The 12319-nt window shown below is 41.1% G+C and overlaps 1 protein-coding gene across 1 annotated transcript in view; it reads left to right on the plus strand.

The window, feature by feature from the left end:
* Window positions 1-12319, plus strand: part of TMCC3 (transmembrane and coiled-coil domain family 3) — a 60005-nt gene that overhangs the window by 39575 nt on the left and 8111 nt on the right. The window contains exons 2-3 of the mRNA XM_015414644.1: window positions 9222-10135; window positions 11225-11360. Of these exons, the coding sequence (XP_015270130.1) occupies window positions 9222-10135; window positions 11225-11360 (1050 nt within the window). The remainder of the gene's footprint in view (window positions 1-9221; window positions 10136-11224; window positions 11361-12319) is intronic.

A 12319-nucleotide genomic window follows, 5' to 3' on the forward strand; every position in this document is an offset into this window, starting at 1 on the left:
ATTTCTGCCCTGAGCAGGTGGATAAGGATCAGTCAGGCATATAAGGTGTAGGGTTTAGTACCTCCAGTAGGGGTCACAGGGCACTCTGGGGAGCAGTCACATCGGTGGCATATAGGGCCTTGCCATCCCTAGAAGTCACTTGTAAGGTGGTGGCATGGAAATTTGTCCATTCCTTTACAAAGTACTATAGGATTGACAAACTAGCCTCGGCAGAAGCAGCATTTGACAGTAGAGTGCTCCTTCAGGCCCTGTAGGCACCGGAAGTTGTGTGACCCACCCAGGGGGAGCACTGCTTTTTTACATCCCAGGAGTAAGGAGTCAAGGACTGCCCCACTCCTGGACCACTGGAGAATGGAAGATTTGTATTCACTTACTGTGAAGCTTTCTTCTCGGTGGTCCAGAGTGGGGCAGTCCTACCCACCCTCTCTTGATGGACACGACTTCCAGTCCTTTACGTTTTGCAGTGGTTCAGCTGTTCATGAATATGGTCTAACTGATTACGTGATGTGGCAGACTGTTGCTTTTTGTTTGCTCTAATGGTTAAAATACAGGTTTGTATTTGTTTAAGCCCATGGCTGTGATGGTATTCCCCAGTTGTCTGAGGGGGAAGGAGTTATTTTTTATGTGAATTTACAGCAGCTCGGAGGTGGCTTTCGGTATGACTGGGAATCAGAGGATAAGCCCCTCCCCTCTGGGATCAAAGTTTGCCGGCCCTGCCTACGGAAGGGGGAGGTGCTTTCCAGGAGTAAGGAATCAAGGACTGCCCCACTCTGGACCACTGAGAAGGAAGCTTCACGGTAAGTGAATACAAATCTTCTAATCCCCCCTATAGTTTTTAAAAACTTTTTAGATTTTTCTGCACACCTGGGGATTGCCCCAAATGTGCAGGAAAATCTCTTTGCCCCCTAGGTGCCCCCAATGTGCGGATTTGGATATCCGCATGCAGGGGGTGCCTTGGCTATTAGTGTATGGATGGTCTTCTGAGTTAAATTCGCCCATTCCTGTCCACTTTAGTTCACTGATTCCCAAGATATCGACGTTCAATCTTACCATCACATTTTTGATCATATCCAACTTACCTTGATTCATAGATCTTACATTCCAGGTTCCTATGCAGTATTGTTCTTTGCATCATCGGACTTTCCTTTCACCATCAGACACATCCACAGCTGAGCGTCCTTTCGGCTTTGGCCCAGCCGCTTCACTCTTTCTAGGGTTACTTGTACTTGCCCTCTGCTCTTCCCCAGTAGCATATTGGATACCTTCCGACCTGAGGGGCTCATCTTCCGGCATCATATCTTTTAGCCTTTTGTTACTGTCCATGGGGTTTTCTTGACAAAGGTACTGGAGTGGGTTGCCATTTCCTTCTCCAGTGGATCACATTTTGTCTGAGTTCTCTGCTGTGGCCTGTCTGTCCTGGGTGGCCCTCCACAGCATAGCCCACAGCTTCATCAAACCACGCAAGCCCCCTCGACAAGTCAAGGCAGTGATCCATGATAGAGTACATTATTTTAAAAAATTGTAATTCACTTTGAGTCTCACTGAGAAAGGCAGACAATAAATAAAGCAAAATAAAATTAAAATACTAATGACTAACTTGTCCTACACATTTCAGTGGAATTTAGGCCTGGACTGCATATGAGATAGTAAAGTCTTAAGGTGGTAGAGTGAAGAAGATACCATTTTAAAATCACCTCTTATGTAAAAAGCTCTCTTCAGCTAGCTAGCTCTCTCTTGACTCTGCAACTCTTATTCTACAAGCAAGGAGAATTTTTTTGAGTGCTTGAAAGTCGTATCACTTGCAGTTTATACTACTAAAACCCATTCTACTACATAATATACATTGTGTGGATGCAGTCTACCAGTCATCTTGGGTGAATATCTAGACTTTCATTAATGCACAAGAGATAAAATCTCTAGTGTGAGAACCTGCAGTTGTGCTTGGAAGTTAGAGTTGTGTCTTCAGGCATTGTTGGTTTACCACTGATTGGAAAATGAGAGGGTTTTATTTCAAGGTTAAAGACTGCCAATCAACGGCATATCCATCACAGTCTGTATCAGATTAAAAAGAGACACACATTATAACCCAGGGTCCTCTACCGCCTCATTACTTTTGCTGTTCACCTCCTGAAGAAACACATAAAGCAGCAGCCCCATCTGCTGGTGGTTGAAGAAGTAATCACAAAGTTCAATTTTTTAATGGATGAATGGACTTGGGCATTTTAGTGAATTCTGTTAGGTTAAGCAGCGCATTTTGAATTCTGCCTGGTGGTGCTGTTTGTATTAAATGGGGTCTTATTAGAATAGAGTAAAAGCTAATGCTGTTACTTTTCATATAATTAGCTTCTGTGTAATACTAAAAGGCCTCTAAAATAGCAGCAGCAAAGCATCAGCTTCGGAAGTGTGTGTATGTGTGTGTGTTTTGCTGCTTTGGAGACAGTATTACTCAATGGTAGTAAGCTGTTTCTGCACCCAACCCTGAAAAAAAAAAAGTAGATGTTCTCTACAATGGACTAGTGGAAAAATAATGTACAAATGTTTATAATATAGTTGGACATTGCTGTAAAAGTTATTATTACTTTTGTTCCACATTTTTTTAAAAAAATGGCTAAATAAATGCTGACATTGTACACTGGTGACTGCATATTTTTCAAAGAATAAAATATAGTGTGAACATTGAGGAGGAAAATTGTACTGTAAATTGCGCTTGTCACAGGAAATATTAAGTTGGGACCTGGACCCGTAACACTCGCACAATCATATTTATTTATTTATTGAACTTATATCCCGCCCTTCCCCGTAGGGCTCAGGACGGCTAACAAACAAGAAATATTACAAACAATACAACAAAGTTCTCAATATTAAGAATAAATATACATTTAAAACCATTCGAACTACCTAGTTAAATTTAAATTTAAAATTAAAATTAAAAAAAAATGCTAAGACACTTCACATCTAAAAGCTCCAAGAAAGATGATGGCGGTCCTATCCAGAGGTTCCCCACGGTCATTCGATGTTTTCACACAGTCCTTCAGATGGTCCAGATGTTTAAGGAGTTCAAGGATCCAGTACTTCTGATGTTACCTTCCATTTCTAGGGCCTCTTCCACCCCCACTGATGGTAATATACGAGGGGGGCGGTGGGCGGCGGCCCCTACTTGAAAGCCTGGTGGAAGAGCTCCGTCTTGCAGGCCCTGCGGAACTGCATCAGGTCCCGCAGGGCCCGGATCTCACTCGGGAGCTCGTTCCACCAGGTAGGGGCCGCCACCGAGAAGGCCCTGGACCTTGTGGCGACCAACTTGGCATCTCTGGGGCCCGGTATAGTTAGTAAGTTTTGGGCCCCAGTCACAATAAAAATAAATGAGCTCTCTAGGAGATGTATATTTTTTGTTTCCCATTCCATAGTGTTCTTTAGCCACTGGGAGTTGCAATCTTTCTACAGTAGAATCTAGTAGAAAATCATGACTCTGTGCCATAGGTGGATAACATGCATGAATTGCATATTAATTGATTGTATGGCCTGTTTATGAACTGGGGAAAGCCCCTCCCCCTTAAAATTGAGGTACAGTAAATTTTAGGTTTGTTCGTCCAATGTATGTCATCCCTGGCTCTTCCCTGTTCTGCTCTCTCATCTGGGTCTGAGCTATTTCCTTACTCTGGTGACAGCAGTGACAGGTAGGGAATTCTCTGTCATTCACATTTTAAGCATTGAGAGCCAATATGGTGTCTTTTTTGGACCATCTATTGGTGTTGGTAAGATGCAGTTTTAAGTAGGGAATCTCTCTTTAGGCGAGAAAAGGCCTACTACCCCACCCCACCCAGGCCTGTGAAAGAGAAATATCTTTATCCAAGAGAGGGTCTAGGTCATTGATGATGCATTGGAGCAGTTTAAGTTGTAAGCTGTGACACCCAGTAGAGTTCTGTTGTTGCTTTCCTGGGGTTCGTCTTGTAGTAGGCTGGGTCTAGGTACCATTCTGGCTTTGTTGATCTGCTCTTTTACAATACGCTTTTTGTATCCAGACCTAGCTCACTATAAGCCAAAGAAGTAATTATCGCTTCTACATTTCTAGCACTGTGAATATTAACAACAGACTGTGTGCTGACCAAGCTACTACAGCACATCTGGAGCTGCCTCTTATCTCTGACTGGACTTTGACTTAAAATACAGACTGCAGTTGCTGTTCTTCCCTCTATAGCTCTCAGAATCTGCACCAACATCACAGCAAAGATTAGTCTAGGATGAAATGTTCTTTGTGACCTGGTTTGATCCTCTGCTTCACTGTAAATGAGCTATTCTGCATGGATCATCACCAGAATGCATATTATGTGTAATGTGTACACTGTACATTCTGCTTTGGATTGAATCTATATTGCTATAATTGACAAAAATATAAGTAGTCTTGCACAAATATTTGTATCTCTATCTGAGATTCAAGTAACACGGTCAGGAAAAAGATATAGGCTGTACTGAGACACCTCAGAAAGCAACAATGAAACTTGCAGTTGGGCACAAACCGGCCTTGTTATGTTTGCATGTTCCTCGTACTCCTTCCATCTCTCTCCTCCATTTCCCATGCAGTGGAAAAGAGCAAGAGTCTAGGGGCACTTTAAAGATTAACAAAGTTTGTGGCAGAGTATGCGCTTTTGTGAGGCCGATTTCCCACAAGCCGCTGCTCCGCGCTCGCTCTTCCCTTTGCCCCGATCCTACGTGTCAATTTCACACTATGTGCTGCGCGGTGGCATTTTGCCCTGCAGCTTCGCCCGATTTTCCCGTGTCTACTCAATCCTCAAAAAACAGGCTTGAGTAGACATGGAGGAAATTGGGCAAAGCTGCGGGGCAAAATGCCGCCACGCAGCACATAGTGTGAATTTGACATTTAGGATCGGGTCAAAGGGAAGAGCGAGCGCAGAGCAGCGGCTTGTGGGAAATCGGTTTGAGTCATCCAGCCATACTGACAATGTCCAGCGTCTAATGTCTATAGATGACAGCTTCTCCAAATGCTGGGTCTCCTCACTCTCCATGAAAAATTGGATATTTCACAAGCACAATAAGATTTTTATTTACTTTTCAAATGGTTGGATGTCTCACACTTTTCCATCTCAGCTATTTTTTTAAAAAAAAAAAACAATTTTCCTTCTTAAAGGCAAAGATATATTCACTCTGCTCAAGCTTCAACCATAGTTTTTACTGGCTCTTGTTTGTTGGTACAGGGGGGAAAATCCTTCATAAAATATGGTGTTTGCATCCTAAGCATGAAATCCTAAGCATGACTTGATAACGGTATGATTTTTCACCTTTGACCTGCTTTCCTGCTTGCCTTTTGTACAATTTTTATAGCGTCATAGGAAATCACAGACTTCAGGGAATAATTTATTTTTATGAGGTTCCATGAGTTCTGTGCAAGGGAGAGGAGCAGGATGGTCAGAGGAACCTCTAATCATATCCATGCCCAAGTAGAATATAGTTTTAGAACAGTTTTAAACTAAAGGAAATAAACATTGATGTGGGCTTCAGTGAGAGCCAGTGTGTTCTGACGAACACTGTTGGATTTTGTATAAACATCATGTGCTGATTTATATTCATGTGAGTTTGCATGAGGTTGTATTTTTAGGAAACATGGGGCTACAGAAGATTTTGCTGTCTTTCATCCTTATACAGTACTTTATAATAGAAGGCACAGAAATAAAGTGTGCAAGAGAGCTTAAATCTTGAATATCTGAGGACAATCCATCTTCTGTAATTGAGTCACGGGATGTGTACTCGGGTATATTTTTGATTACTCTAGCTCAAACTTCTAGGACTCTGTTTATCTTAAAGCAGAATATCAGATTAGTCATTGTACATTTCCAGTGTGTTTGTTCAAATATTTAGTAACAGGTATTAGTTTGGTGTCAGTAGAGTGAATAAGCATGCAAATGAATTAACAGTTGATATCTAAAAATGTACATGTTTGGAAAAGTTATGCCATCCTAGATACTAGATTCTTCTTATGCTGTTTAAAATTCAGTCATATATTACATGTGCACCTTACAAGTTTTTTGTAACTTTATCAGATGCTTATTTCCTGACTTCAAATAAGACTGAAATGGATTTGTTTCATTGGGGACTGAATTTAGTTTAAGGAATGTTTCCATTATTTCTGTAGCACTTAGCAATTCATCTCAAGTCTTAAAACCCATGCCAAGATTAAATGAGTGGCCAACATTACCTTTGACTACACTAATAATTTCCCATTCTTTTGGGGATGTTATCAGTCTGGTCATCCAAGAATCTGGGAAGGAAGGAGGGAAAGCAGGTTCTTAGTAAAGTATCCCAGCAGAATGTCACCTGTGGTATTTAACATGAGGCACAGTTATGGAGAGCTATATTTGGAAACAGCCATCCATGTGCATATCTGCTCTAGAAAGGAAACAGTACTTCCTGTCTTCTGACATCATGAAACCGCATGATGTGTACTTCACTATATTTACAATATTTATACTCTACCCTCCTGTAGTGTTCAAGGTAGCTTACATCAAGTTAAAATATGCAATAAACCTGAAGAAGTTCATTGATAATAAACCTAGTGTAGAATTTTCACACAAAAAACCCAGAGAGACATCATAGGGCAGGCATCCCCAGCATGTCGCCCATGGGTGCCACAGCATCCACTGGCACCTGCCAAATGTTTTTAAAAGTGGGCAAGGCCAGGTGAGGCTTTTGCTGAGCAAGACTTCTGATTGGCCATAGGAGATATGATTGTGCGGATTTCTAAAAACATAATTTGGCACCAACTGCTACCACAACACAAGTATCTTCACTGTGTGACTGAAGGAAAGCTGCAAGAGCTATTTGGTGGCTGGCTCTGTCTCCTGTGGCAGCCTTTTGGGGCTGTGCCCACCATACTGTGTCTGAATTCCAAAAGTGCCCGCAGGCTCAAAAAGGTTGGGGACCCTTGTCATAGGACATCAGGGTCATATCAGCCTGAGTTAAATCATAACCTCCATCAGAAACCAAATTAAAATAAGCAAGACAAGAGAAACTCATCTGAAAGCAGACTGAAACAGAAAGAGATGGTTTGCTGAGTGGGAAACAGCCTGAAGGATGATTTGCAGAAAGGGTTATACTTCTGTTTATTCCTTCTACCACTCCTTTGCTTTCGATCACCCCTCCCCAAAATTACTTACAAAACATTCAATAGTGGGGTTCTAATTTATCATTTGCATAAAACACATAGCCTGTGAGTTCCAACTTCAAAAGCAGAAGTTTTGACGGAAGTGTCATGCCACACTGATCAGTCAGTGGCTATATTCAGTCTATTATGGTGAGAGGGTTAAAAACAGCTACTGTAACTTGAGCTGACCATGATGCTGCATATATCTGTTGGTTGCTAAGATGAGTATATCCTAAAAAATAATGTTGACTATGGCATGCATATGTCTGTGCACAGAAATATTGTATAAGCATCTTTGTGAATTTCCACTTGGTTAGACAAACTGTCTTCAACTATCAAAAATCTGTACAGCCATAATTATCAAGTGGGGTAGCCATTTTGGTCTGAAGTAGCAGAACAAAGTTCGAGTCCACCTTTAAGACCAACAAAGTTTTATTCACGGGATAAGCTTTTGTGTGCAAGCACACTTCTTCAGATATGGTATCAGGTTAATAAATGTCTCCATTTATTACATCTTGTGGCAATTCTTATTAGGTTCAATGTGCAAAGAATCTAAAGGGTTATAACTTGCATGTAAATCAAATATTACTTTGGATATTTTACATTTAAAAGACATTTCACCAGGCTAGTATTAAAATATAATTATACTTGCATCAAATATGGAAACCTTTGGATATCTTTTGTGATTTTGAAAATGGAATGCTTTGCTTTTTGTGTGCCAAGATATGATAGCGAATAAAATCTTGCGTTTCTCAGAAGTTATGCTGCTTTGCTGGTAACAGTTTTATTGCCTATGTTCATAAAAAGAATTGCTGGGGAAATTCATTTGGAAAGCACGCTTCTCTTTATTTTGTCTCTTAATTTGACAAATTAAGCTCCAGGCTTGAGCTCTGAGACAATCAATTCTGATAGTTTACAGCAAAAGCTGCACAGTAGGAACTGACCGTTGCTTATTATCATGAACCTCTTCTTCCCCCTGCAGAGCAGTGTGGCAGTATTTTTTAAAAGTCTATTTTTAGCAGTAAGTTTTACTTAAATGTAAAAGCAGTACTGTAAGATGTAATGGGGAAATGTAGTCTGTCTTCCTGCAGCTTGGGTAATGGCAGCAAGAAAGCAGAATCAATCAGTGATGCAGTGGTGGACATTCTGGAAAGTAGGTCTATTGGAGACATCAGTAGAGGGAAGCTGAACTTAACTGTACAAGGGGGGAAAAGTTACTTCTTTTTAAACAAACTGGTATGCATTCTTTGATCATCTACGACTGACTCAGGAATTGAGGGATTTTTTATAGAAGATTGCTAGTGAACAATTTTGCAAGGGGTCAAATTGACTGAAGTGAAATTTCCTTAAGATGTATTTTTACTAGAATTACCTGGAGCATTGGGAATACTAACAGAAGTAGAAAGCCAGAATGTGTGTGTGTGTGTGGGGGGGGGGTCTGAACTAGTACTAGGTAGCCAAAGAATAGGATTAAGACTTAGCACAATGGTTTGGTGTTGAAGATAAGTGATGTGGTACTGGACTGAATATCCTGAAGCTGAGTTAGAGAATGAAAGGTCAAGGAAGGGGGTTGATGATGTACCAGGTCTCAAAAAACAATTAAATTTTGTGCTTTATCAGATAGCTAGATGTAGTTAAATATTGAAATCACTGCAGTGTTGTTAGGAAAATTAGACTATCATAAGTTTGTTCAGCAAATGTAAAAAAGGTTATTTTCATCTGTAATGTTGTTTTGTGTAAATTGTGTAACTGAATGATAGTAGTTCTGAAGACTGTGGCAATGAGACATTGCTTAGATTTCAACTATTTACTACATCAAGTGAAGTAATCTGTTACATCTCTTGTTAACTGAGCACATTTATACCACCGATGTGCCACATAGCTTAACAAGCAGGATACTCCTTCATCTCCAGTTTCTGCATCAGTCTAATATTTACCACAAGATTAATCATACTTTGTGGTCATAAATTAAATTCTGCTTAGAATTATTTATGAATCACTTCATAAAAATCAACTTTGTGTGTAAGGAAAACCTCTCACTCATTTTGAATTTCAATCTTCTTTATAGGTGGAAAGACATGACATGAATACTCTCAGCTTGCCTCTTAACATTCGGCGTGGGGGTTCAGACACAAACCTCAACTTTGACGTACCTGATGGTGTGTTTGAATTTCAAAAAGTAAAAATCAGTGCAGACAGCTTGAAACAAAAGATTCTGAAAGTTACAGAGCAGATCAAAATAGAACAGACAGCTCGGGATGGAAATGTGGCAGAATATTTAAAACTGGTGAACAGCGCAGACAAGCAGCAAGCTGGACGAATTAAACAAGTGTTTGAAAAGAAGAACCAAAAGTCTGCCCACTCCATTGCCCAACTGCAAAAGAAACTGGAACAATATCACAGAAAGCTCAAGGACATTGAACAAAATGGTTCCTCCAGAAGTACCAAGGATACTTCCAAAGACAGTCTAAAGGAAATTCAGCACTCTTTAAAGGATACTCATGGAAAATCTCGTACTACGGGTCAGAGCAATGAGAGCAAGACAGGTGTTCCAGGTGTCTCCTTAACACCCCCAGTGTTTGTATTCAGCAAATCAAGAGAGTTTGCAAACTTGATCCGGAATAAGTTTGGTAGTGCTGACAATATTGCTCACCTGAAGAGCAGCTTGGATGACTTCAGGCCTGAAACTAGTTCTAGGGCCTACGGTGGCAGTGCCACCATCATGGCCAAGCCAAAATATGCAAGTGATGATGAATGCTCAAGTGGAACATCTGGCTCTGCAGATAGTAATGGAAATCAGTCCTTTGGCCATGGTGGGACAAATGCTCTGGTCAGCCACGGAAAGCTTTCCATGATCTTGGAAGAGCTGCAAGAAATAAAGGATGCACAAGCCCAGTTACAAGAGGATATAGAGAATTTAAAAGTGCAGTTCAAAAGAGACTATGGCTTTATTTCTCAAACACTGCAGGAGGAAAGATACAGGTATTTATTTCTTGCTGAAATTACTTTGAACAAGTAAATGAGATAGGTGGTAATGTGGGTGACAGTAATACCACAAAGGAAAGGATAAACCAAAGTATGCTTGATCTCATCAGTCTAAATTTTTATACCCAGATTTTTCTGGGTATAAACACAAAGGCTTAATTGAACCTGTATGTAATTAGAGAAGCAAAGAATGGTCAGGGAATCTCGTACTATGGGCCAGAGCAATGAGAGCAAGACAGGTGTTCCAGGACAGCAAAGGAAAGAGGTCAAAACTAGTGACAAGTTCATGATGTACCATTTCATGTAGGTTGATGTGGTGAATCTTATCCTGTAGTCCTCTAATTGCAGTGTGATGATGTGCTATACTAGTGTGATTTTGGCTTTCGGACGAAGTTGATCAGTAGCTATCTGGAAATGACCCCCAGTAGACAGTTTTTGTCTAAGAAGACAAATTTTGCATGTTTCGCTTAAGATCTCGGGTCAATGAAGCTAATAAATGAAATGGATGGAAATGGAGTTTTTGTCTAAATGCAAATACTTGAAGCTGTTTCACACTTTTCCTTTTTTAAAAATAGGTTCACAGAAATAAATTACATGTACCCATAAACCTAGCAGTTCGGAAGCAAGAAATTGCAAGTAGATAAATAGGTACCACTTTGGTGGGAAGGTAACAGCGTTCCGTGTGCCTTGGCGTTTAGTCATGCCGACCACATGACCACGGAAACGTTGGCTCTTCGGCTTGGAAACGGAGATGAGCACCACAACCCTAGAGTCGGATTCGACTGGCTTTCGAGCAAGGGAAACCTTTACCTTTACCCATAAAATGGTAACAATGTCTAAGTAGCAAATACACATTTCTGCTTGCATGTTCAAGAGCAACTGGATATAGCTCCCTATCACCCTGTACTGGTAGAAACAGACATGCCAAATACTGCGTTACTGTGTGAAGCAGCCCCATGTGTTTACATGTTCCCAGAGTTTGGTGTGCAGTCAAGGAAATAAGTTAGAGTATATTTGGAGTATATACATTTTAATATGGTTTCACAAAGAAGCTTTTTTTAAAAAAAATCTTTTGTTGTTGTGAAGGTATGAACGATTAGAAGACCAACTGAATGATCTAACGGACCTCCATCAGCATGAAACAGCCAACTTGAAACAAGAGCTAGCTAGTATTGAAGAAAAGGTAGCATACCAGGCCTATGAGCGGTCACGAGATGTCCAGGTATAAAGTTTTAAAATTTAAATAATTGATCCCTCTTGTTATTGAAAGCGTAGTAATTAACTGTAGCCAAGGAACAGAGCATTAGAACTGGGAGCTGATAGAGTGAGTTTAAATTGAAGAGCAGCTATTGCCCTGGGGACCTACATTTGCCAGTCTAGCAAATCAGGAACCACCCAGGATGTTCTTTTTTCTTTATTTAAATTGTATGGCTTAAATTGGTTTATGTGTATTGGAAGTGTCTTTAAACTGCTTTGGGGTCCTTTTGGAGAGAAAAGTGGCATAGAAAACCCCAATTAAATTACGTTAAAGTGAAGGGGGAAAAGGTGTGAAAAGAAAGCCAAAGGCCTCATGTTTCCTATTCTCGCTTTTAAATTTTTATTTTGCCATCAAGTCAAGCTGATTTCCAGTGACCCCCTAGTGGGGCTTGGAGGCAAGGTACGTTCAGAGGTGGCTTGCCATCGCCTGCCTTTGCATCACAACCCTGGTATTCCCTGGAGGTCTCCCTTCCAAATAGCAGCGAGGGCTGGCCTTGCTTAGCTTCTGAGATCTGATGAGATCGGGCTTGCCTGGACTATCCAGGTCAGGGCATGTTTTCTATTCTCTTGAGCAGGGGTGTCAAACATACAGCCCGTGGGCCAGAACAGGCCCCTGCAGGGCTCATATCTGGCCCATAAGCAACTGACTCCCTCCTGTTTCCTGCATCACAGCTCGCTTTTGCCCAGCTCTTTCCAGCTTCCAGGGGAGAAAAAGAAAGCCAAGCCTCCCTTCCCTCAATTGGCTGAGTGCTCCCCCCTCCTCCTTTGGACAGGAAGTGAGGGGGAGTGAAAGAGCCAGAGAGGGCACAAAAGAGAGAGAGAGTACCATGGCACCTTTAAGACCAACAACATTTTATTCCAGGTATAAGCCTTTGTGCGCACACACACTTCTTCAGAGAGCGGGACGAAGGGAGGGAGAGGGAA

The sequence above is a fragment of the Gekko japonicus genome, unplaced genomic scaffold (assembly GCF_001447785.1).
Source record: "Gekko japonicus isolate JY-2015 unplaced genomic scaffold, Gekko_japonicus_V1.1 scaffold969, whole genome shotgun sequence".
Taxonomy (NCBI): Eukaryota; Metazoa; Chordata; class Lepidosauria; order Squamata; family Gekkonidae; genus Gekko; species Gekko japonicus.